A 27,245-nucleotide genomic window follows, 5' to 3' on the forward strand; every position below is an offset into this window, starting at 1 on the left:
CATTTTTAAGTGTGACTTAAGTGTCCTAATACTTTTTGGGGTCACTGTACATGGTAGTGCTGCAACAAATTATAAAATGTCTAATTTAATAATTATGTGACCAGCATATTTAAATATCTTTTGTGATGAGAATGTTTTCTTCAAACAATTTCACATTAAAATAATTAATTCTAAGAATTAGGATTAATACCTTTACAGGGAACTATATGAGAATTTGCAATATAGAATTCATTTAAAGCTCTTTTTCTCTGTGTAATCTAGTGGTCCATCAAGCATGGAATTGTTGAAGACTAGGACCTCATGGAGAAGTTCATGGAGCAGGTCATATTCAAATATCTCCGAGCTGAGCCAGAAGACCGCAATTTCCTCATGGTACGATTACGTTTACGGTATATTTTCAGACCTTAAGGCAAGCGTATGGAGTGTTTGGCTCAACTAAAGTCATTTGTGAAACAGATTCTTCCCATAGTGAAACAAGGAAAACACATACATAATTAAAGCTCTCCGCTGAAATATTTATTGTTTGCATAATGATAGATTATGCTGCTTTGTCTAGCAGAGTGCACTAGTGTTTTTATGTTACAAACAGGATGTTTCCAGTACGAGTTGTGTGTGTGTGTGTGTGTGTGTGTGTGTGTGCTTTTATCTCTCTGTTTCTTTTGATGATGACAAAACACCTTTTAAATGTACCTGATATTTTACATTACAAAAGAGCACATTTCGTTTATGCAAAAGCCTTTTGTTTTGGCTTACTCTGATGTTATATTCCTCTGTTTCTCCTTATACAGAGCCGCCCCTGAATTCCCCAGAGAACAGGGAATATTTAGCTGAGATCATGTTTGAAACATTCAACATTCCAGGGCTGTACATCGCTGTTCAGGTAATCGTTTTTCTTGAAATACATTCAATCAGTCAGGTAGATAATATATATATATCAGAGAAGCTATGTTTAAAATAACAATATCACAAATATAATCACTATTAAATAGGCCATAAGCTTTCATCTGCATGGAATATGCTATAAAACGAATTATATTTATCTGTATGGCCAAATTTCAGGCTGTTTTGGCACTGGCAGCATCATGGACTTCAAGGCAAGTTGGAGAACGAACGCTAACAGGGATTGTGATTGACAGCGGTGATGGAGTTACTCATGTCATACCAGTGGTAACAACACACATATAGGCCTGCATACAGTGGCCCCCAAAAATATTTGGACACTTAAGTCACACTGAATGTCATTGCATTAGATATCAAAATATCAAAGCAGGCGTCATCTGCAGTTAAATGATGCGGTCAAATCTGAGAGCTTTTCTCAGAACTAACTTTTTTTGCAATGACTTTTACGTGGCTGATGTCAAGGTTAATTTTAGTGGATGCATGTCAGTTCCTCTCAAGTTCACGTAGTTGTTCTAGCAGAGTAACCAGAGGTGGAGCTTACCACATGAACATGTTTCTCTAACATTTGACAACCAGAATATGTTCAAATAGTTTTCGTATTCATTTTAAACAGTGTATCTATTGTTTTAAAACCTAAAATAATCATTCTGTGAAATGTTTTGCTTGGAAAGTCAAATTTCTTTAAAACCCACCTGCTGAGATATATTATATCATTAACACTTTACATTAATGTTCCCTGTGTTAAGGGATTATAAAGGGGTTCATTAATGACTAATAAACCATTTACAAATGCATTAATAATCATTGATAGACTGTTATAACAACATTAATAAAAATGAATGCTTTCATGCAAAATAGTGAGCCATATTTACATCACATGCTATAAATGCTTAATAACACTTAGTCAACATTAGTAATATATGAATATGTAAATGTAAAGTGGACACATTTGAAGAATGCATTAGTTGTCATACATACAGAGTTGCCAACATTTTAATTATGCACATAAAGTTCAGTATGGTTTAATGATCATCAGGCTTTATTATATGATATATGCTGTAAATGAGCACGAAGATCTGAAATGTGTTTTTGCAGAGGACTTTAGGTAATTAGGAGTAAATTTAGCACCATTCTTTTAACATCAACGTGACAAAGAAAGTGGCAGAACAAGTGAGTCAAGACATTACAGTCCTGAATATAAATACAATGACATATACTGTACCTCCTTCTAATCTCACTATAAAAATCTTATTTTTCTGCATTGTGACATAAATCACGATTTAGAGCATTTTAAGTTTTTGATTAATATAAGTATGGATAAGTGTGTTTCTTAAGCATAAAGTCACCCTTTTTATTTATGTTGTTATAACCACATATTAATGATTTACAGTGCATTTATAAATGACTTAATGGTCTTTTTGGAACCCCTTTATAAAACCCTAACAAAAGTTACAATAATGTAAAGTGTATTTATTAAGCATTTATAACATGTATGTAAAAATGCTCACTGTTTGGCAAGTATTGCATGCCCTTTTCATTCATGTTATAACCACATATCAGTGATTTATAATGCATTTGTAAATGACTTATTAGTCATTAATGAACCCCTTTATCAACCCTTAACAAAGGGAGCATTACTGTAAAGTATTGGTGAATTGCCACATTATCGGACTGATACATGCATCCCTATTTAGTAATCTGCAAGTGTCTAGAATTAGTCACTGGAGTTTGAAACAATATGTCTTGATTATAGTATTCATAAAACACATGTTTTGAGTCAAATCTACATTATTTAAGAGTTTTGACTTATGTTTTTTTGTTGGTTTTATCTCTTAGGCAGAAGGTTATATGATTGGCAGCTGTATAAAGCACATCCCTATAGCAGGCAGAGATATCACCTACTTCATTCAACAGCTGCTCAGAGAGAGAGAGGTTGGGATTCCACCAGAACAGTCACTGGAGACTGCAAAAGCTGTTAAAGTGGGTAACACTCTCTTTTTCTGATCATTTTCTATCACACATACAGATTTTATTCCACTGTAAGTCTCATTCATTTTAGACTGATACGAGCTCATTTAGTGGGATATGGAAAGAGAAAGAATCTGATGTCATAGAGAAGATAATAAACTGTCTGTCAGTGCTGGCATGTTTACTCCAGTGGGAAAGGAGATAAGGAACCTGTTTGTTCCTTTCTAGATGGGTGGTATGGAATTGTCATGCCCTATAAAAACCTAAAAAAAAAATCACCTCAAAATTTAAGAACCTCTGTGTATCTCAAGAAGAACACGTCTAGGTCTTATTTCAAAAGAAAAACATAAAATAAATTATATTTTACTAAAAGACCATTACAATCTTTTTTTTTTTTTTTTTTGCATCGTAAAATTATTTTCATGACAGGTAAGCCTGTACCTGTACTTATGTACTCAGTTATCCTCTGTTTAATCAGGGAAGGTTTACAACAGTTATGGATGGTGTTAACAATTTAATATCTTTTTCTTATTATTAATTTGAATCATTTTCAAATTTACTTTATTACTTTTTATTCTTATTTCATGTTCTCAATTGGTTTTTATTTTTTATTTTATCAGATGCGAGAAAAGCAACATCTCTGATGCAATAAAGCCACACACCCATATCTCTCGCTCCAATTTAAAGCACTTCAAAAATCAGCAAAATCGGCTTTTAATAATAATAGGCCTATTTTTATTTGTAAGAAATAGATTTTCAGCAGTCTCTCAAATTTTATAGACACTTTTAATATTTTCCCCGATCATTTACCTATACTCTTGCTATAAACTATTTTTTTTTTAAATAAATCTTAAATAAATCTTTGAAATATCTAGTTAGATGGATAAATGGATTGTCTGTCTATAATGATGCTAGAAAGAAAAAAAACAATAGGTCTTATAAATGCATTCCATCTTCTCATATGCCAAGTGCTCACTTTTAAATTTTTCAATAGTAGGCCATGTTAATTTATAATAATATTAAATGATATTAATATAATGTAAAAAGCTTTTATATTTCAAATTAAGATTTTAAGCTTTTAAAATGATCAGAATTCACTTACACATTGATATATCAGCTACTTTTACTTCCTTTTTTTTGCCAGCAGTCATCTCAAGCTCTCATGGAAGCAGCAGTGTTTGTTCTTGCTGTGTAAATGTCTGTAAATTCAATCATTTAATAGTCATATCTTGTGCTGAGTAACTGTGTTATAATTATTTATGTGCTTTGTAAATGTGTTTGAATTATTTTATAATTTTATAATGACCTAAAGCGATGAAGTAAAGGACTCACTCACGAGAAGTTTAATGATATACTCTTTTTTTTTTAAATAATTTAGTATTAAGTATTATCTTCCCTGAGGATCACTTATGTTGTTAGTAAAGTTTTTTTTTTTCACCAAAACAGTTTTAATTTAGTAATATATGATTATTTTCCAACCTGTCTCTGGCCCTCTGTCTGAAATGCTCAGTTTTGGCCTAAGAGTCTCCTTTAAACTTCAGTGTAATGACAGCTGTTCTGATTTGTTAACATCGTGCAGCCCCTCGAATACGACCATAATTGAAACACAAAACCACACATACATAGTCAAAGCACAGTGAAACAAGATGCACAAACATACAGTATCATCCTGCACTGAAGCGCACATTGCCGGAAACGCATCAAAATGGTCAAAGACGTCCATCTAGTGCATGTTTACACCAACAATTAAAAATAGCACATATAGGTCCCTTTGGTGTTCAGGAATAGAGGCCACACCAGGCCTGTCCGTCCTGCTCTCTCTCTGTTTACGAACTAAGTGGGTGGGGCCAAGGGTGCGATGATGTTGTTGCTGCAGAGGTGGTCATGAATTAATGAGCCCCCTAATGATGTAGGGAAGTCAAGGAAGAAGAGAACGAGACATTTTTGCAGCTTGGTTTCAATAAATGCATTTATTTCATTGGGGATTAAGTTTTGAGTTCTGAAAATTACAGTGCATTTTTATAGTGGAAAGACTTCATATATGTCAAAATATCAAGGAAAATTTTATTCCTCATGACATTACCCCTTTAACTGTGCTGTCTCCATGTTGCATGAGGTTGGCTGATTGGTGCACACATCATTCATTCATGTGAATGTGCTCGTGAACTAATCAGAAACTCAGGATCAAACTCTGAAATGGTAGAGAAAGTTGATATCCAACATCTTGATACCACTTAACCATTATGAAGCCTAATTGAATTTGTTGGGTTTTGTCAAACTTAAACCAATCATTAAATCCTGTTCAGCTTTTTTGTGTGACACATGACACTGGGGTACAAAAGTGTGTTTTCCCCCCAGGAAAGGTATTGCTACATCTGTCCTGACATAGTGAAGGAATTCACCAAATACGATGTGGACCCTGGCAAATGGATAAAAAAATACAAGGGAGTCAACGCCATCAGCAAAAATGAATTTCAAATAGATGTCGGATATGAACGCTTTCTGGGACCAGAGATATTTTTTCACCCTGAGGTACAAAGAGCAAACCTTCTGAATTATTAATCATGAACACCCGGAAGGACCTTTGGAAAGTGTGTACTAAAAGTCTTTTTATTTTACTCTACAGTTTGCCAACCCAGACTTTATGCAGCCCATCTCAGATGTAGTGGATGAAGTCATTCAGAACTGCCCAATCGATGTGAGAAGACCCCTTTACAAGGTACAGTATTACCATAATATCAACATATTGTTTACTAGCACACTCTGGTGTTTCCTGCAAGATCTTACTAAGAAAAGATATTGAAACAAATCATTTATTCAGGATGATGCATAATGAAATGGAAAAACAAACATCAGTGGAAAGGAGTATTAAATTCCCTGAGTACTCCCTTAAAACCTGGTAACCTGGTGATTTTCATTAAAATAAGGGGTATTAGTGGTGTTCCTTAAGGCAAGCATCACTATTACTATTGTTATACTTGGGGTTTGGTATTTGGACTAACCCCTAACCCTAAGTATTAAACTTCTGTGCGTAACTTGTGCCATAACATGAACGACAGCTCAAATCATGCAGCATATCGAGGTGCTTTTAATTTTTGCCTGTTGGATGATAGAGTGGACCAAAAATCCCATAGACTTGCATTAAAGGAGGGAGCCAAATCAAATCTTTATATTGGGTTCAGTTCTGTTGTTTGTCCGACAGGGGTCAGTGTTTATCTACAGTACCGTGTTCACAATGACTCATTGTCAGGGATAGAGGGAGAGAGCTGTAAAGGATCCCTGCAACACAACAGTGAAATAACCTCAGTATCATCTCTTTTATCTCACAGACTGCCTGAATAAATAGCGTCTCAACAAATTTAATTATGCAGAATGATAATTAGTGCAAGTCTACATCATGGTGCATTTAAATTATTCTTATTCATTTGTCTACGAAATTAAACTCTTTTAGTGTCGACTATACTGAAGGAATTGGACTTTGAATGGAAGGTACTTTGATACTCCTCTAGTTGTCTTGACGATATAAAGAAATCTTGGCAGCAAATACCAACTACTCAACAACAAAGGCCTCTGACAAATTCAGTAAGCACTGATTGCTACACTGGGTACCTTATGCAGCATGGATTTGATTTTCAGGGGCATTTTTTTTTTTTTTTTTTTTTTGTACCTTTTATGAGGGCTTTTTTCCCCTAACCATTTAAAACAAACTGTGTCTCATCTGTTTATTTCAAATACATTAATTTAATACATTTTGGGAGACCAAAATTTGGCCAGGACACATAGAAGCATGTCTTAATAAGGTAAACCTTAGAAAAATCTGGCTGGCACACATAGCAGTCTTAGGTCATTAATATAATTAAATCCACACATAGTTAGTTTAAGTCACTAGTTAAATAATCTCTTTGTTTTCCTTGCTCAAGTACACATTATGAGTTAGGTCACTAGCGTTTAAGCTATTCGGCTATGCAGGTCGAGGCACACATTGAAATTTAGTTCATTAGCATTACGTAATTTGGCCTGTGGCCTAGGCACACCTAGCTAGCATACACTTGGTGCACATGGCTCTTTGGAGCAGCAGCAGTACATAAGTCTTGGCGACAGTTCTGCTTGGTTGGGGTGGTTTGTGTTTTTTTGTTATGCATTTGTGCAGCTTCCCTGCTTTATTGGGTGATTGTTTATGTCTATTTGTGCTGCAGCATGTAACATATGCTCGATGCAGCATGTCTTGTGTTTGTCTCATTGTGCTGCAGCAGCAGCATGTCCACATGCTTACTCAGTATGTATGTGTTTTTCTAGCAGTAGCAAGTCTTTGTACTTGATCTGCAGCAGCAGCGTAGCAGATCTAGTCCTCCAAGACCAATATCCTATCAATATGTCATACCCACATTCACATGCTAAATGTTTCCAAGAGTTGGCATGACTGAAATAATATTATTTTAGAAATATGTGTAACCCAAATAATGTACATAAATTTAGTTAACATAATTGAAAGTCATTAACTGTAATCTGATTACAAGAATTGAAAAGTTAATGTGTTACACTACTTTTTGACTAAATCAGATTAACACTGGTCACAGGATAGATTATAGTCTAAGAGCAACAATTTCAGTTATAACTCAATTTTGACTAAATCTGTAGTTACTGTGTTCAGCCTTTGTGTTGAAGAATTAATCACCCATACATAATAAAATAAAAGGTATTTTACTTTCTTTAACTATGTTCCTCTAAAACACACCCCTGCCAATGTGAATGTGTTTGAGTAGGGCAGCTCTTGGCCTGCGGTGCAGATTGAAATCTGTTCAACCCCAGTGAAAGGGTCTTGGTCCATTTGCCCTTTAATCTCATCATCAGTGAAAATAGAAGAGGCCAGCATGAGGGATGTGTGTCATATTCCCTGACAAGCCTCTTTTATTCCTTAGATAGGCAACCAGTATGTCCTAATGCAAGTAGCAGTATGCCGCTCCTCAGGTTCGTTAAGTAAGGATTATAATTAATTTTATAATTATAATTATTATAATTTTCTTTATTTATCACACATTATACATTTGCACATATACAGTGAAATTCTTCTTTTTCACATATCTCAGCTAGGCTGGGGTCAGAGTGCAGGGTCAGCCATGATACAGCACCCCTGGAGCAGATAGGGTCAAGGGCCTTGCTCAAGGGCCCAACAGTGGCATCTTGGCGGTGCTGGGGCCTGAACCCCTGACCTTCTGATCAGTAACCCAGAGCCTTAACCGCTGAGCCACCACTGCCCCGCTGAGCCACCACTGCCCCTGATTGACCCCTGATTGACCCTGATTGACCCCTCACCCCTGCGATGAAACACAGATCTCCTGCAAATCCCCTGTTATCAGCGGTTGTCAGTACTGACCTCAGGTTAGCTCATGGTCATTTACTCCCAGCATGCAACTCTGCTGGCCTAAGATTAAAATATAGCAATAATACAGTAATATTGCTTTTATATACAGTGGGCTCCAAATGTCTGAGACCACTAGTAAAAATGCTTCTATTTTGCATTTTTCTAATTTATTAAACATGTTTTCATTACAAATTATATTATCGACACAGTTTGAGTAAAAAGTTGAATTGAAAAATTAACATGAATTTCTTAGTATCCAGTATGTCCCTTTTGCTTTAATGACAGTATATACTGGCATGATCAAAACCTGATGATCATGTTATCCAACATGTTATCCAGTGGAAGCAAGAAACCCTAATCTTTCGTACAAAGGTGTTAACATGGTCACAAATGTGTTCACATTTGATTAGTGACCTACAATTTGTAATATTTTTTCTTCATTTTATGTCATAATGCTTTGAATTTTTTCAATGAAGTCTCCAGTGTATATTAATATGTAGCTGTGAAAATTGCAATATTCCTTGGTTTTATTAAACCACATTCACTGGGCTGGAAGAATGATTTAAATATAGTCTATTTAATAACAGTGACCAAAAACTTGAATTATAGCTTGTTTTCACAGTGCTGCGTTATTTGGGATAATTTGTTATTGCTCAAGGATGTTTCTTTTTAGTTTAGTGATTTAATTTTTGTAGTGGTGTGGATTTTTCTAAATAATTTTACTCTTTCCACAGGGATAGTTGAGAGGTCATTCTTTGTCATTGTTAAAATCAGCCTGATCTCATGAAAATTACTTAACTGTGGCAACATTTTTGCAAAACGAAATTATGTGCTTCATTAAACATTTTTTGTCAGTTTCCCAGTGAAATGTCCCACAGGGGCACCAAAAGAAAGTGAAATGGTGTCGTAATCAGACATGGTTTTTAAGGTGAAAGTTAGATGGAGGTTTTAATGAGTAAAATGTACCTCCCTAACCTAAAACTTTACCTAACCTAACAAATAGTGTCCTAAAAGCAAATTAGAGGTAAACAAAACAGACATCCTTACCCTCAACCTACACCTAAACCTAACCGAATGGTGTCCTAAAAGCAAATGCGACATGAAAAGCACATTTTCTGAAGCAACCACATCAATTCGTGTCACTTCTATAACACTTTCATCTCAAATGTCAACTTGTGAATTTGGCTGGGCTCAAGGCACAGACTTCCGAGTCCAAAGTCCAACACTATCAGGTGAGCACTGTTTTTTTTTTTTTGTTTTTTTTTGCTTGAGCTAACTATGCTCATTTAGCGCCCGATTCACTAAAGGAATTGTGCAAATCAGGCAATGGCACAAATGCGACCACAAAATCGCTGCTGAATGCAATTTACATGCACAATTCTGATCTTGTGTTCTGATTCTGAGGATGCCCCAGACCACCATATTTGACCCACCTGCTGGATCACTTTGATTCAGACACCTGGATCATCTCTTAAACATGCAGAACATGCATAATGTATATAATGTTCATTCTATGAATTTACAAATTCAAACATTTGTAAAATGAAACCACTGAAACAAGCAAACTTCTGCATGTATACTGCTGCTTTTGCTTTAACAGTTTTACTTGTTAAGCTGGAAACACATTTCTTTACCTTTGTTTTTGCTAAATGATTTTTATGTAACTCATTGTATGAATCGCAGCAGTTTCCTGGAAAAATTAACACTACATGTGAACACTAATGAACATTTTTCACCCTATTCCTCACACAATGCTATCTTATGACATCTAAACACTTTTACTATAGCACATGACTTGTAAGGTGATACATTTTAATGTTTGTATTACATAACCAACTATATTTACAAGCTTCTTCAAATTTGATCAAATTGCACGGTAGCTCAACTGATAAAGTGTTGCACTTGTGACGCAAAGGACCAGGGTACGAGTCCTAAAGAGCCAGCAAGTGGGACCACATTTAACCAGTTAAACACTCGGGAACTGTGGGTCACTTTTTGATTAAATTAAATATTTTTAGAAAGTTTCGTGTGTTTGTATTAGAACATAGTCCTGTCCGGCGGCTCCACCATGTTTCATGACTTTGGCCGCGGACTGCAGCGGGATCTGAAGCATGCGGTGGACGGCAGACTCAGACTCAGCGAGGAGCTCAGTGGAGGCAGAATAAAGGTCGGATCGCACTACTTTGATGCCAACATCTCTTTCCGGTTAATTTCCTCACTCAGTCGAGATCAGTCAACATGAACTTACAGAGTTGTCACCCTTTTATACACTCATCCTTCTTTACAGTAGTATCGATGTTGTTCTTTAAAAAAACTAATATACAGTGGTGGCCAAAAATATTGGCACATTTGGTAAATATGAGCAAAGAAGGCTGTGAAAAATATGTCTTTATTGTTTATCCTTTTGATATTTAATTAAAAATATTCACAAAAATAGATCCTCTAATGGATATCAAACAATTGCAAACACAACACAAGTTTTATAAAAAAAAATAAAATAAATAAAAACTAATATTTTTTCAAATATACCTTTGCCAAGATAACAGCTCTGAGTCTTCTCCTATAATGCATAATGAGGTTGGAGAACAAATGGCAAGGGATCTGAGACCATTCCTTCATACAGAATCTCTCCAGATCCTTCAAATTCCAAGGTCTCCTCTTCAGTTAAGCCCATAGGTTTTCTATGGGGTTCAGGTCAGGAGACTGGGATGGCCATGGCAGAACATTAATTTTGTGGTCAGTGAACCATTTTTGTGTTGATTTTGATGTGTGTTTTGGATCATTGTCTTGTTGGAAGATCCAACCAGGGTCCATTTTAAGCTTTCTGGCTGAGGCAGTCAGGGTGTGATTTTTTTTTTTATCTGTTGGTATTTGATGGAGTCCATTATGCCATGTATCCAAACAAGATGTCCAGGACATTTGGCATAAAAACTGCCCCACAATGTTAAAGATCCACCACCATATTTAACTGTGGCCATGAGGTACTTTTCCATATGGCTACCTCTCTGTGTGCGCCAAACCCATCTCTGGTGTTTTCTGCCAAAAAGCTCTATTTTTGTTTTATTTGACCATAGAACCCGGTCCCATTTGAAGTTCCAGTAGTGTCTGGCAAACTGAAGATGCTTGAATTTGTTGTTGGATGAGAGAAGAGGCTTTTTTCATGAAACCCTCCCAAACTTGTTGTGATGTAGGTGATGTCTGATTGTAGTTTTGGTGACATTCTGACCCCAAGACCCAACTCATTTCTGCAATTCTCCAGCTGTGATCCTTGGAGAATTTTTGGCCACTGGAACCATCCTCCTCACCGTGCTTGGAGACAATATAGACACGCTTCCTCTTTCAGGTCGATTCTTAACAAATCCAGTTGATTGGAACTTCTTAACTATTGCCCTGATGGTGGAAATGGGTATTTTTAATGCTTTAGCTATTTTCTTATAGCCATTTACCATTTTGTGATGCTCAACAACATTTTGCCGCACATCATAACTTTATTCTTTGGTCTAACCCATTGTGATAGATGATTAAGGGAATTTGGCTTGTGTGTTACTTCATATTTATACCCCTCTGAAACAGGAAGTCAAAGCTGAACAATTTCATATTCCTAGTCACCCAGGTGTACTAAAACATTTTAAATATGAATGGGAATATACTTCAGATATATTTTACTCATAAGAATGTCTAGGGGTGCCAATAATTGTGCCGCACATATTTGACATAAATATTTGTTTTTTGATAAAACTTGTGTTGTGTTTGCAATTATTTGATATCCATTAGAGGATATATTTTTGTGAATATTTTGAATGAAAGATCAAAAGGATAAACAATAGACATATTTTTCACACCCTTCTTTGCTCATATTTATCAAGGGTGCAAATATTTTTGGCCACCACTGTAAAAACACTTTTTGATGATATTACAGTGTTATTTTCATGAGTCTTTTCACAAAATTCATCATAAAATACAATAACAGAGGATAACAGGTGCATATTATGACCACGTATAGCATGTTAGCATTAGCACCATAAATGCAGAATGTAAACATGACAAATTACACATTATCTACTGCATAGGTATTATTTTAAATCATCCTCAAGTGGTTAAAACAGCTTATTTTACTGATCTCATGTATATCTACTCATAGAATGAGGCACAAAGTCATTGATTACACATTTTAATGTCATATTAGTTAATGTTTTACAAGTAGTCTTGTGCGTCTTATACTTAAATGCTCCTCTAAACGCCTCTGAATGTTAGCCAACATTAAACTGTTGCTCAGCTGTTTCAACCTCCTTTTTAAGCTCTGAGCGAGAACTTGTGAGAACTGAGTGAGCCACGAGTGTATCGGAGCCTCTGTTCCAGCATAGATTATGTCTGGTTTAATTGGATTCTGGGAGTTAGTGAATAAAATGCAGTTTTTGCAATGAAATACCACACACAAAAGTGGTGCAACTGTTTAGTGAATTTGCCCCCAAATGTGTCTGTTGTGGTTCTTCTGTAAATACTGCATTATTCTTCTTCCAGCCCAAACCCATAGAGGTGCAGGTGATCTCTCATCATATGCAGAGATACGCCGTGTGGTTTGGGGGATCCATGTTGGCTTCTACGGTAAGGCTCCATTATAGCACACAGGCACACATATTTTTGTTTAGGCCTACATTTTAAGGTGAAGTGCATCATATCTGCACCACTAACAGAACCAAATGGAATAGCAGAAATTATAAATGCTACTTTAAAACAGATTTCCATCAGTCTGCCGACGATGGCAAGCCAAATTAAATGATAAAGGTCTGGTATAAAAGTCAGTTTTGATGTGACCTTCATATAAAAACAAGAAAAAGTTTAAATCTGCTAGTTTTCATAAATAACAACCCCTGGGACATGAAATTGCCCGAAGTTGAAAAAAACCCAGCATATGTTAGCATTTCCATTCATTTCGATGACAGTTGCTTGGCTGGCCTATAACCACCAGGAAGTACACAATCTGCATGCAGCCATCCTTGCTTATGGGCACTCAGTTCTAGGTACAGTTTTATTAGCCAGTCACCTGAGCTATGAATGTCTCATCAAAAGCAGCAGACAGGGAAAAATAGTCACTTTATTTTTTATGAGCCCTCCAAAACTAATTTAGTCACTGGCAAAACATCTACTATGCTATATTAAAATACTGTAAATGTTGCTTGCAATTTAATTAATTTAAATTGACTAAACGTTATCCATTTTTGAATGGCCATCACTGGAGAAAGATGCTTTACACACCTTCACACACCTTCACGTTAAGATGTTCACATGTCTACATTATGTCTCAGTCCATTTACATTTAGAATATTTGTATCTCTTACCCTAACACTCAACAGCCTGAGTTCTTTCAAGTCTGCCACTCTAAGAAGGACTATGAAGAATACGGTCCCAGGATCTGTTGCCACAACCCAGTCTTTGGCATCATGTCTTAGTGCTGATTATACAGACCACCTCTGTAGACCTCGATATCAATTCAATCGATTCATCACACACCCCTGCACTACGCTTTGATTGTCCCTCCTCTTTGAAAAGGAATCATTCAGGCTTTGACAGAAAAGCTAAGATTAGAAGCAACAAAGCTTTTTGTTTATCACTGAAAATGTCAAAGCCCGGCACAAGGGTATTACATGGAATGATCTGGAGTCTTGAGCCCTGTGCTTTGATAGCACACGCTGAATGTTCAATATTGCAAATGCAGCATGATAAAGGAATTGCACAATGACTGCATACTGCTCAGGTGAAGCCATAAATGAGTTTTCTTTGCAACAAATTTTAGCTTTGATGTTTTGCTTGTAGTTTAAAGGAATAGTTCACACAAAAGTGGAAATTCATTGGCATTTCAAGTGTTTGACGTAACCAATCGCAACGTACCATTTTGAAAATATGCAAGTGCGTATGAGAACTGAGAGCTGCGGCAACTAATAATGGCATTTCAGTCTGTTCATCACACAAAGCTATCATATAGCTTTAGAAGTTGGATGGTCTAATTGTATGGTACTTTTTTAAGCTTGACAGCCCTGGGCCACTATATGCTTTCAGTATATGGAAAAGAGCAGTGTGAACATTCTTTGTATCATACAGATGATACAATCATACTGGTTTGAATCAACATGTAGGCGAGAAAATGAGGACAGATTTTTCATGTTTGGGTGAACTATCCCTTTTTTGTGATCTGTTTGCATGTACAAGCCTGAGATTGATTAATTACAGCCTACATTGAATGAAAATTAGAATGTAATTGAATTGTACGTACTTAAATGTTTTCTATATGTGAAAGTTCTCTTTTCTCACTTATAAAGGAGGAAGCAGGAGCCAGGTGAACAGTCCACGTGAGTCTTTTATTGACAACACTTTTCAGCGTTACACACACAAAATAGTACTTTTTACAAGAACATTTAACTCACACACAAGACGGCTTCGTGCATCACTCTTTCTCCACTCCGGTGGTCTGGACTGTCCTTATATCCCTCTCCAGCTCTCACTGCAACACAAAACAGCTGTTAGAGATTATTTACCCTGGGTGTCAATCCTTACCGCCTTCCTCTCCCGGCCACCCTCTCCACAGAATGTCGCTCAACCACACCCCCATCTCCACACTATATTTTATGATGCATTATTTTGGAATGAATTTATATTTGTATTAAAGAGAACTTTTTCGGATATATATATATACGCTGGTGGCTAAAAGTTTGGAATAGTGTAAAATTTTGCTCTGATGGAAAGAATTGTTACTTTTATTCACCAAAGTGGCATTCAACTAATCACAATGTATAGTCAGGACATTAATAACATGAAAAATTACTATTACAATTTGAAAAAAATGTTCAGAACTTCTTAAACTACTTCAGAGAGTTCTCATCAAAAACATCCTCCACATGCAGCAATGACAGCTTTGCAGATCCTTGGCATTCTAGCTGTCAGTTTGTCCAGATACTCAGGTGACATTTCACCCCACATTTCCTGTAGCACTTACCATAGATGTGGCTGTCTTGTCAGGCACTTCTCACGCACCTTACAGTCTAGCTGATCCCACAAAAGCTCAATGGGGTTAAGATCCATAACACTCTTTTCCAATTATCTGTTGTCCAATGTCTGTGTTTCTTTGCTCACTCTAACCTTTTCTTTTTGTTTTTCTGTTTCAAAAGTGGCTTTTTCTTTGCAATTCTTCCCATAAGGCCTGCACCCCTGAGTCTTCTCTTTACTGTTGTACATGAAACTGGTGTTGAGCGGGTAGAATTCAATGAAGCTGTCAGCTGAGGACATGTGAGGTGTCTATTTCTCAAACTAGAGACTCTGATGTACTTATCCTCTTGTTTAGTTGTACATCTGGTCTTCCACATCTCTTTCTGTCCTTGTTAGAGGCAGTTCAGTTTTTTGGCAATTTCAAGCATTGTATAGCCTTCATTCCTCAAAATAATGATTGACTGATGATTTTCTAGAGAAAGCTGTTTCTTTTTTGCCATTTTTGACCTAATATTGACCTTAAGACATGCCAGTCTATTGCATACTGTGGCAACTCAAAGACAAACACAAAGACAATGTTAAGCTTCATTTAATGAACCAAATAGCTTTCAACAGTGTTTGATATAATGGCAAGTGATTTTCTAGTATCAAATTAGCAATTTAGCATGATTACTAATGGATAAGGTGTTGGAGTGATGGCTGCTGGAAATGGGGCCTCTCTAGATTTGATCAAAAATGACTTTTTTCAAATAGTGATGGTGCTGTTTTTTACATCAGTAATGTCCTGACTATACTTTGTGATCAGCTGAATGCCACTTTGGTGAATTAAAGTACCAATTTCCTTCCGAAACAGCAAAATCTGTATATTATTCCAAACTTTTGGCCGCCAGTATGTGTGTGTGTGTGTGTGTGTGTGTGTGTGTGTGTGATATATATATATATATATATATATATATATATATATATATATATATATATATATATATATAATTTTATTTGAACACCTTTGTTGTATGCCTTTTCACTTGTATGCCAAGCAAATAGGTTTGCCGAGATGAAATCTGCTGTTTAAAGCTAATGTGAATAAAAGCTCTACTCTGACAGTTCCTAAGCCTTGTGTTATGCATTTCTCTTTCTCTCTCTCTCTGCATATCTATTTTTCTTTTTCCCCCAAACCCTACCTTTACATCTCATTTTGTTGCTCCCCTTAACATAGTTAAGCAGAGAGCCCAATTTAAGATTTCTCATAGCTTTAATTGTTGTGTAGTTGTCTTTTTTAGCATCACTTGACCTCACAATCAAGTGTGACACCTTCCTTAACTCAGAAAGTTGGAATTTCCAACTTGGAAACTCTTGCTTTCTTCAAGTCATGTTGGAATGTTCATATTAATAAGGTTAGCACACATTAACACCACCGCAATGTCATAATTACCAATGGAAAACTCTGGATTTTCTTTGAGCCCAGACTTTCTAAACTGGGGGCATGTGGAAGAATAGAAGAATCATGGCAGAAGCAAAAGGCAACAATATACTTCATTGCATATAGTGGCAAGAAAAAGTATGTGAAGCCTTTGGAATTAGCTGGTTTTCTGCATTAATTGGTCATAAAATGTGATCTCATCTTCATCAAAGTCACAAGACAAACACAATGTACTTAAGCTAACAACCAACAATTATAATCTTTCATATCTTTATTGAAAACACATTCTATATACATTCACAGTGCTGTGGAAAAGGTAAGTGAACCCTTGGATATAATAATTGGTTGAGGTTTACTGCAATAACCTCAACCAAGCATTTCCGGTTGCTGCGGATTAGACCTGCACAATGTTCAGATGGAATTCTGGACCATTATTCCTTACAGAACTGCTTCAGCTCAGCCATATTCTTAGGATGTCTGGTGTGAACGGCTCTCTTGATGTCATTCCACAGCATCTCTAATGGGTTAATGTCTGGGCTCTGACTGGGCCACTCCAAAATGTGGATTTTCTTTTTTTGAAGCTATTCTGTAGTGGATTTACTTCGATGTTTAGGGTCATTGTCCTGCTGCATCATCCAACTTGTACTGAGCTTCAGCTGGCACACACCTACCCTGACATTATCCTGTAGGAGATCTTGATAAACTTGAAAATTAATTTTTCCCTCGATGATGGCAAACGAAGCAGCAAAAAGCAGCTGCATATCATGATGCTCCCTCCACTGTACTTCACCGTTGGGATGATGTTTTCATGTTGGTATGTGGTGCCCTTTAGATGCCATACATAGTACTTTATGTGCACAATGTTTGAGTGCTTTTTATAAGTCATAGTAGCTCTAACCCCCACCTGCAATCTCGTTTTATTAATTGGATGCCAGGTTTGCCAACTCCTGACTCTAATTAGCTTTTGTTGACTTCATTAGCTTAGGGGTTCACAAACTTTTTCCAACCTACACTGTGAATGTTTGAATGAGCAATACAATAATTTGTGTGCTATTAGTTAACAGGTTGTATATGTTCATTATTGTAACTTAGATGAATCAAACCAGATTTTAAGACAAATTTATACATAAATGCAGGTAATCCAAAGGGTTAACATACTTTTTATTGCCACTGTATACTTCATGCTTCCACTTCCGGATAGCTTTAACATATCTGGTGCATATTATGGCCACGCACTGTATAGCATGTTACTGTAGTGTCATGAGTGCAGAATGTAAACATGACATTACACATAATCTACTGCAGGGGTCGGCAACCTATGACATGCTTGGGTACTCAATGGCATGTGAGAGAGGAGTATATATTGTATTTATATGAAATCCCTCGCACCTGCATGCAAATCTACCTTTTCATTTAATCCTTCCACATAGTCATGTGGTATGTTTTATGTCATTATAATGGGAAGCTAAACACTATTAAAGTGTGATGACACTGCGCTACTCAACAGAAGAATGCAGCGCTTGCCAATTATTGCGCATCACAAGGTGCTGATGCAGCTGCGCAGATCAATTCAGGCAGTGCTTCACTTTTGGTGAATTTTTCACGTTTGAGTAAACGTGTCCACTTTGATTTGGTCGCATTGCATGGTTGAGCACATTACAGTATACATTTCCTTGTTTTAAGCCTATTTGCTGCTTTTTGCTTTCAAAACAACACTGGATGTAAATAAGATACGCTACCAGTGCATGAGATTTTCAACCTAACATACAGTATACACTCCTTAAACCACAATGACGGTGACTCTCAAAACTACATTATTAAGGGAAAAGAGCAAACACAAACACACATAGTGGAGTTCAAATGTCTGAGTCTGTTTCAAAGTCAATTAAATTTAAACTTGGAAATAAAGTTTTAGAATTTTGAAAAATGTATGACATAATATAATAAGAAATATTTAAGATTCCACACTATTTCTTGGTCACTATCAAATAACAAATTTGAGACATTAACTGTGTTAACTCAAGTTTTCTTGCTTCCATTGAAGCACACAAGATGCTCGGTTGAACAGTCACAAATCATGCTGGATAACATGGAGCATCAGGTGTTGCACAAATTTTCACCTCAAACTGTTATACTCATAATATAACAACTTGAAAAATAAACTGTGTAAAATTAGAAAAAATGCAAAATAGAAGCATTTTCACGAGTGGATTCAAACTTTTGAAACACACATATTATATACTGTAATGTACGTATATACTGTATATACATGTATATATATGCACATTCACCAACCACTTTATTAGGTACACATGTACACCTTATTCATGTGATTATCTAATCAGCCAATCATGTGGCAGCAGTGCAATACATAAAATCATGCAGATAGACTACGTCGGGTTCCACTTACATCAGGTGAAACCCGACGAGGTCTTCTGCTGTTGTAGCCTTTCCGCCTCAAGGTTCGATGTGTTGTGCATTCTGAGATCCTATTCTGCTCACTACAATTGTACAGAGAAGTTATCTGAGATACCACAGACTTTCTGTCAGCTCCAACCAGCCTGGCCATTCTCTGTTGACCTCTCTCATCAACAAGGTGTTTCCATCCACAGAACTGCCTCTCACTGGATGTTTTTTGTCTTTGGCAACATTCTGAGTAAACTCTGGAGACTGTTGTGTGTGAAAATCCCAGGAGATCAACAGTTACACAAACACTCAAACTAGCCCGTCTGGCACCATCAATCATGCCACAGTCCAAATCACTGAGATGAAATTTTTTCCCCATTCTGATGGTTGATGTGAACATTCAATGAAGTTTTCACAAAACACATCATTTCAAAGCACCTTTACAGAAAATTATACTTTAACAGAAAAAGAAGCTCATCATCCAAGCTTTCTTGGAATTTTACATAAGGTATGCATCAATTAGATTAATTATATTTTCGTACCCACAACCAAATGTATTCAGCAGACAAAAAGAGCTGTGCTAAAGCCATTATTGAAATATTCATTGGAAACATACTGATTATCTCAGGGGTACATGGCCAGGGAAATACTGGTATGGCATTTTGGGTAACATAAAGCAAAAATGGGCCACCTGGCACACGCAGGATGCCAGGATTGTCAGAGGGCAGTGAGAGCAACCGCCAAGCCACCTGGGCACTGCCAACTAACACATTAGTACTGACAGACCGTAATGGGTGCCAACTCAGACACTCTCATGGGCTAACTGGCATCAGACAGAGGGGATGTGCAAATTCACTGTGTATATGGCACACAGCAAAATTATTTTGCATTTTTATTCATGAGTTCTGTTCTTAATATTCATTATGCTCTGCAATTGATTGCTCTTTTTATCTGTGTTTCTGTAGTTCTCCTTGAAGGCAAGACATTTTCGTGTGTGTTTAGGCATAAACATCCTTCCAAATAAATTAAATTTATGGCAGTTTCCCAATGTTATTGAATAATGAAAATGCAATTGCTGCGGTACATTTTTCTTTGCTGAAATTTAATTTACAATATTTTTTAAAGTATTTACTTGCTTAGCCCTTTAGACCTATTGGTGTTTTCCTGTAATCCTCTATTGAAAGAGACAGACAGGTACACAAACAACATTCCAATACTCTGGCATTAATATTGACCTTTACTTTAAGGCATTTTAAATTAAATTCTCTTCCACAGTCATCTCTCAAGCTCTGTTACAAAACCTAGTGAGTTGCTGTCTACTGCCTACATTGGTAGCTACCTTCAAAGGCAGCACCCATACGGATGTGAATTCAGACATTAGGTCAAAAGTTCAGTTGCTCACATCGGTTTTTGCTTACCGAAATTCAAACCACTTCATCCAGTGGCCGAAGCAGAAAATGTTGTTGACTAGATTCCGGATTAAATGTCCACAGGGTGGCACCAAAAGTGAGTTGTATTTTTAGTTGTACATGATGTCATACAGTCAACAGGAATGCATATTTAATTAACCATACACCCAAACCCCAAACTTAAACATAACCTTCAGTGGAGTAAACCTCCGAAACCTGCAACCTTCAAATCACACAAACCATTTTTTAATAAAAATGTGTTCCCTATCTGTCACTCACTCGACGTTGTGTCGATATAGTGACACTAGGGGTCACTCTTAGGAGCCCAAGACACATCTGGTCTTTGATAAAAGGCCAATGAAAATTGACGAGTGGTATTTGCATGCCACTCCCCCGAACATACGGGTATAAAAGGAGCTGGCGTGCAACCACTCATTCAGATTTTCTCTTCGGAGCCGAACGGTCGATGTTACTGAGCTGACTGTTCATTCACCTCTGCTGGATCTGACGGTGCATTTCAGCGGCTTTTCCCTCCTCTGCACTGGTGCACTTCAGAGAACGCCCCTGGGTGCTTTGGCAGAAAAAAGTGTGTATATTTTCCTAAAAAAGTATATTTCTCTAAAAGAGCAGCACACACGGAACATCTTTTTAAAGACGCAACTTTTTGAAGATGCCTTTCCGTTTGTGTGTTATTCCTGGTTGCGGACCTCCCATTCCCCAGCACACTCGTCTGCCCCGATCGGGCTTCCGGATGAGTGTGCTGGCTCGTCTCATGGCGAGTTCGACCTCTTGTTCTGAGCCCGCGAAGCTGATGAGCTCTTGAGTGCAGCATCGCAGAGCGGGCTTGTCCAGTCAGACGCAGAAACCTCAGCTGGGCTCCCCCCTTCGGGGACGATTGCCCAGTCACAGGCTGATGCGGAAATGATGGACATGCTTTCCCGGGCGGCCGCGAGCATCGGGCTAGAGTGGAACCCTCTGCTCTCCCCCGAACCCTCGCGGCTCAATGATTGGTTCCTGGGCTCGCGGTGCTGCTCAAAGCAGCCACGCCCCGCTCCAGTACCTTTCTTCCTGGAAATGCATGAGGAGCTGACAAAATCATGGGAGGCACCTTTTACTGCCCAGTCCCGATTTTTCAGCTTCCCCACCCTCACTACCCTCGATGGCAGGGCGGCCAGGGGCTATTCGGCGATTCCCCCGGTGGACAAGGCGCTCGCAGTGCACCTATGCCCACAGAGCGCCGCCACCTGCCGCGGACGCCCAAAGCTCCCGTCCAAGGCCTGTAGGTTCACGTTGTCCCTGACGGCCAAAGCCTACAGTGCTGCTGGACAAGCTGCCTCTGCCCTGCACGCCATGGCTCTCCTGCAGATCCACCAAGCCAAGGTGCTAAAAGAACTGCACGAGGGTAGTTCCACCCCAGATTTGATGCAGGAACTGCGCTCAGCGACCGACCTCGCTCTCTGGGCGACGAAGGTCACGGCGTGATCTCTCGGATGGGCGATGTCCACCTTAGTGGTCCAGGAGTGCCATTTTTGGCTCAACCTGGTCGAGATGGGTGAGGCCGACAAGGCATGGTTCTTTGCTGCCCCTATCTCCCAAGTTGGCCTATTTGGCGACACCGTCGAGGACTTTGCCCAACAGTTCTCGATGGTGAAGCAGCAGACGGAGGCTATCCGGCATATCCTGCCCCGGCACGGCTCAAGATCACGCACCCCGCCTGCTCGTCGCCAAGGGTGCCCCTTTGGCCCGGCCTCGGCGTGGAGCCCACCGCAGGAAGCAGACGCCACCCGTCTCACGGCTGGCCGCCAAGAAACCATGAAAGTCTTCAAAGCGCCCCTGAGACTGGCGACCCAGGGACGACGTACCCGCTACCTTGGAGCTGGTAAGAAGACCACTCCATCCCCCGGTGGAGGGCCGGAAGGAGAATCTTTTGTTGCCTTTTCATTTGATTTCGCTGTATGCCCAAGTGGCTGTGGTACCCAATAGTTCAGCAAAAGAGCGGTTTCTTCATTCCCTGGGTCACATACCCGGTGTGCACGGCCGCCATCACGACCACTGTCCACCATTCCATTTTTGCAGGTTTGGCGCTCCAGCGGCGGTCTCCCCGCCACTGCGCGCCCAGCTGTGGCACAAATCCGCCCCCAATGTGACAGTCTCCATGGGTCACGAGGACAGGCCTCTTCCTCCCCCGTCCCAAGCTGTTCCGGGGGTGGTCACAAGGAGCCAGGTAAGTGCTTCGATGTCCCTAGACTCAGCACGGCCACGACATGCTGTGGCACCTTGAGCTCCGCCCCGCCGCAAGGCCCCACCTGCCGGTACATCCGACAAGATTGTCCCGTTGGTCCCCCTTGTGCGGAGCTTTGATGCGTGGCTTGCGCTTTCCAATCCATCGCGATGGCTGATCCGGAACGTCCGACTCGGCTACGTGATTCAGTTCGCCAGGCGTCTTCACGAAAGTCGCAGAGGCAGCTCTTGCCCCATTAAGGGAGGTGGGTATTCGCATTCTCAACTATCTCGATGATTGGCTAATCCTAGCTCACTCTTGGGACATGTTGTGTGCACACAGGGACTTGGTGCTCTCGCACCTCAGCCGATTAGGGCTTCGGGTCAGCTGGGAAAAGAGTAAGCTCCTCCTGGTTCAGAGCATCTCTTTTCTCGGTTTGGAGTTGGACTCAGTCTCGTTGACAGTGCGTCTCACGAACGAGCGTGCACAGTCGGTGCTGACAAAGAGCGGTTCCACTGAAACTCTTTCAGAGGCTCCTGGGGCATATGGCATCCTCAGTGGTGGCCACTCCGCTCAGGTTGATACATATGAGACCGCTTCAGCACTGGCTTCAGACTCGAGTCCCGAGATGGGCATAGCGCCGCGGGACACATTGCGTGGTCATCACGCCGATCTGTCACCGCCTCTTCAGCCCTTGGACCGACCTCGCGTTTCTACGGGCAGGCGTTCCCCTAGTGCAGGTCTCCAGGCGCATCACGACAGATGCCTCCAAAATGGGCTGGGGCGCCGTTTGCAACAGGCACACAGCCACCGCCTTGTGGACGGGCCCGCAGCTGCATTGGCACATCAACTGCCTCGAGTTGCTGGCAATTCTGCTTGCCCTGCTGAGGTTCCGGCCGTTGATCCAGGGCAAGCACATGTTAGTTCGGACAGACAACACGGCAACGGTAGCATATGTCAACCGCCAATGCGGTCTGCACTCTCGTTGTATGTCACAACTCGCCTGCCGTCTCCTCCTCTGGAGTCAGCAGCACCTCAAGTCACTGTGAGCCACTCACATCTTGGGCGACCTCAACACTGCAACGGACGCGCTGTCATGGCAGGCTACCCTCTGGGGAGAGTGGAGACTCCATCCTCAGGTGGTCCAGCTGATCTGGAGTCGATTCAGACAAGAACAGGTAGACCTGTTCGCCTCCCAAGAATCCTCCCACTGCCCGCTCTGGTATGCCCTGACCGAGGCTCCTCTCGGTATAGACGCACTGGCACACAGCTGGCCCCCTGGACTGCGCAAATATGCGTTTCCCCCAGTGAGCCTACTTCAGGGAGGATGAGGAGCAGGTTGTCCTCGTAGCACCCTACTGGCCCACCCAAATGTGGTTCTCGGACCTCACACTCCTCGCGACAGCCCCCCCGGCGAATTCCCCTGAGGAAGGACCTTCTTTCTCAGGGACGGGGCACCATCTGGCACCTGCGACCAGACCGCTGGAATCTCCATGCCTGGCCCCTGGACGGGACCAGAATACCTAAGCGGTCTACCCCCCGCGGTGGTAGACATTATCACTCAGGCTAGGGCCCCCTCTACAAGGCGCCTGTATGCCTTTAAGTGGTATCTGTTCGCTAAGTGGTGTTCTTCCTGATGGGAAGACCCCCAGAGATGCGCAGTTGGATCGGTGCTTTCCTTCCTGCAGGAGAGGTTGGAAGGGCGGTTGTCCCCTTCCACCTTGAAGGTGTACGTAGCCGCTATAGCAGCACACCACGACACAGTGGACGGTAAGTCCTTAGGGAAGCATGACCTGATCATCAGGTTCCTGTGAGGTGCCAGAAGGCTGAACCCCTCCAGACCGCACCTCGTTCCCTCATGGGACCTCTCTGTAGTTCTTCAGGGTGGAACCTCAGCAGGGCGAGCAGAATTGCCTGAAGCCCCCTTTGAGCCTTTGCAGTCAGCTGAGCTTAAGGCACTCTCCTTGAAGACTGCCCTCCTGACTGCGCTCACTTCCATCAAGAGGATAGGAGAACTGCAAACATACTTCTGCCGGCCCAGTACACGTGCTAACTAAAAGCCCTGTTCTGGGGTAGGTGCTCCGCATGTGGTTGTTCCCTGTAGGTAACCCCATGCGATGTATATCTTCTGCTAATTCGTTTCCCTGTTGGCAAACTGCGTCTTCCTTGGGCAGAGGCCCCTCTGCCACAGTCTCCATGTTTGTAGTAACTCCTCCCCTGTTGGGTAGGACCTACCATGAAACTTCCCCACATGACCAACTTCCGACATAGCTCGGCAAGACCATGTGACATATTCCCACTTAAATACCCCCCCTCTCTCTGGGTGAGGTGTGGTCTCTGCGGTGTCCCTCCTAAGGGGACTAGACCTGGTCGGCCCAGTCGGATAATCCCCCTTTTTTTTAGGGAGTGGAAAAAAAGAAGGGGAAAAGAGGCCACGACTGGGCTAGCCTGTCTCTATCTTTTGGGTAGTTGACTTGACCCCAAAGGGCAGTTCGACACTCATAACTATGTTGGGGGAGGTTACGTGTTGGCCTGGTGCGCTGGCTACGAGGCACACAGTTGTCTTGCCCGTCACACACTGCCAGTTCACGTAACACAGTTCAGCCAGTTGCGGCATTTTGTATAGGGACCCCTATTGTCACTACATCGACACAACGTCGAGTGAGTGACAGATAGGGAATGTCATGGTTACTTGCGTAACCTCCGTTCCCTGATGGAGGGAATGAGACGTTGTGTCCCTCCTGCCACAACGCTGAACTACCCGCTGAAATGGCCGGACCTTGTCTTGGCTCCTCAGCAGAAAACCTGAAAGAGTGGTTGCACACCAGCTCCTTTTATACCCGTATGTTCGGGGGAGTGGCATGCAAATACCACTCGCCAATTTTCATTGGCCTTTTATCAAAGACCAGAGGTGTCTCGGGCTCCCAAGAGTGACCCCTAGTGTCACTACATCGACACAACGTCTCGTTCCCTCCATCAGGGAACGGAGGTTACGCAAGTAACCATGACGATTACTTTCTGGTTTTCATGGGACCTGAACCCGTGTTTCTGAGTTGGCTCGCATAACAAGGCATCAGTATCGCCACAGGAAAAGATTAACAAATTTAAATTGGTGCAAAAATGTCTGATGGGGATTTCACTCTTCAGTAAAGGCCCATTCACACCAAGAACAATAACTATAATGATAACTATTTTAGCGTCCACACCATCAGATGATAAAATTCTGTTTATTCGAAACATGCACTGCAGTTATTTTCATAGTCAAGAAAATAAATGTAGATGACCTGCTACTGCTCTACGTTTAGCAAAGAAACCAAAAGAAAAACATATGGATATGAGATACATGGAATCCTTCGGAGACAAGAGGAGCTGGGAGAATCAAACTCTCTACTGCATTACTAACCCACTGCATTAGATACAAGTAACTGATTTAGCTAACGTTGTAATTTTCACCGCAAGTTCAAACAAGGCAAGACAATGTTGTCGACATTAGCACTGGAAACCTGATTTAATTTTATGCTACCAGCTTGCGTTAGCTTTTCATTATCTCATCTTTGTTAATACTTCTCACCTTTCATTCCAAGGGTAAACCGGACTGTTTTCCAGATATCCCTTTTCTTTATGAAATCTTTGAAAAGGGGGTTTGGGTTTTTCTGGACCTCGACAATGATGCCTTTTAAAGTCGAATGGATTTTGATTGGCTGTCAATGTTTTATCATTCATCGGCTGATGAAAAGTAGCTCTGAAAGTGAACTCAAAGATATAATTCTTCTGTGTCATTATCATTGTGGTGTGGACACTGCTATTCTCCTAGAGTTAGAGTGATTTTTACATACATTTACATATTTGGCAGACACTTTTATCCAAAGCAACATTGAGTGCACTTATTACAGGGACAATCCCCCCAGAAAAACCTGGAGTTACTGTAAGTGCCTTGCTCAAGGACACAATGGTGGTAGCTGTGGGGATTGAACCAGCAACTTCATGCTTACCAGTACTGAGTTTTAACCCACTACGCCACTACCATTCTCCTTAAAGGGGTTAATTTCAGGGTACATGAACATGTCATATCGATTTATAACCATCCGTTTTGACAATAAAGTTAGACAAAATTTTTTGACAATTCTCACTTTGCGCACATTTGATTGGATGGACTCTTTTCACTAGGGTTGCAAACTTTTCATTAAGGTAATACGGGATACTTGAGCATTTTGAATGCTTCAATATGGGACGGGGGTCCCCCACAAGCATTTCACCACTATGTCTAAATATCAGCCAAAATATGGGATGTCATGGCTAATATAAGGGACAGTGGGTATGTGAAAATAATATTTGCTGTGATCTCCAATTCACCGCTGTCGAAGTTTACCCTGCAAACTTTTACTTCTGCGTTCCAAAACCCGGAGTGTGAAAAAGGTCTATTGGCCAAGAACTGCCCATTTAAATAGGAAAAGCCATCTGACTGACATGTTAAGCAACCAGTCACAGTAGGTTTTGCATTATGGGGTGTTTAGAGGCGGGGTTATTGGAGATGTATTATACCAAAATAAAAGACCGACATGGAGAAAGAAATAATTT

At 40.3% G+C, this 27,245-nt stretch overlaps 1 protein-coding gene across 1 annotated transcript; it reads left to right on the forward strand.

Moving 5' to 3' along the window:
* The first annotated feature begins 266 nt into the window (after positions 1-266).
* On the forward strand, positions 267-14,937 carry LOC127431868 (actin-related protein 3B-like). Its single transcript, XM_051682484.1, has 9 exons — positions 267-372; positions 789-880; positions 1,060-1,167; positions 2,737-2,880; positions 5,227-5,400; positions 5,495-5,587; positions 10,272-10,397; positions 12,752-12,835; positions 14,548-14,937. The coding sequence occupies exons 2-9, from the start codon at positions 836-838 to the stop codon at positions 14,566-14,568; spliced, it is 795 nt and encodes a 264-aa protein (XP_051538444.1). The 5' UTR covers positions 267-372; positions 789-835; the 3' UTR covers positions 14,569-14,937.
* The last annotated feature ends 12,308 nt before the right edge of the window (positions 14,938-27,245 follow it).

Source organism: Myxocyprinus asiaticus, chromosome 41, assembly GCF_019703515.2.
Source record: "Myxocyprinus asiaticus isolate MX2 ecotype Aquarium Trade chromosome 41, UBuf_Myxa_2, whole genome shotgun sequence".
NCBI lineage: Eukaryota > Metazoa > Chordata > Actinopteri > Cypriniformes > Catostomidae > Myxocyprinus > Myxocyprinus asiaticus.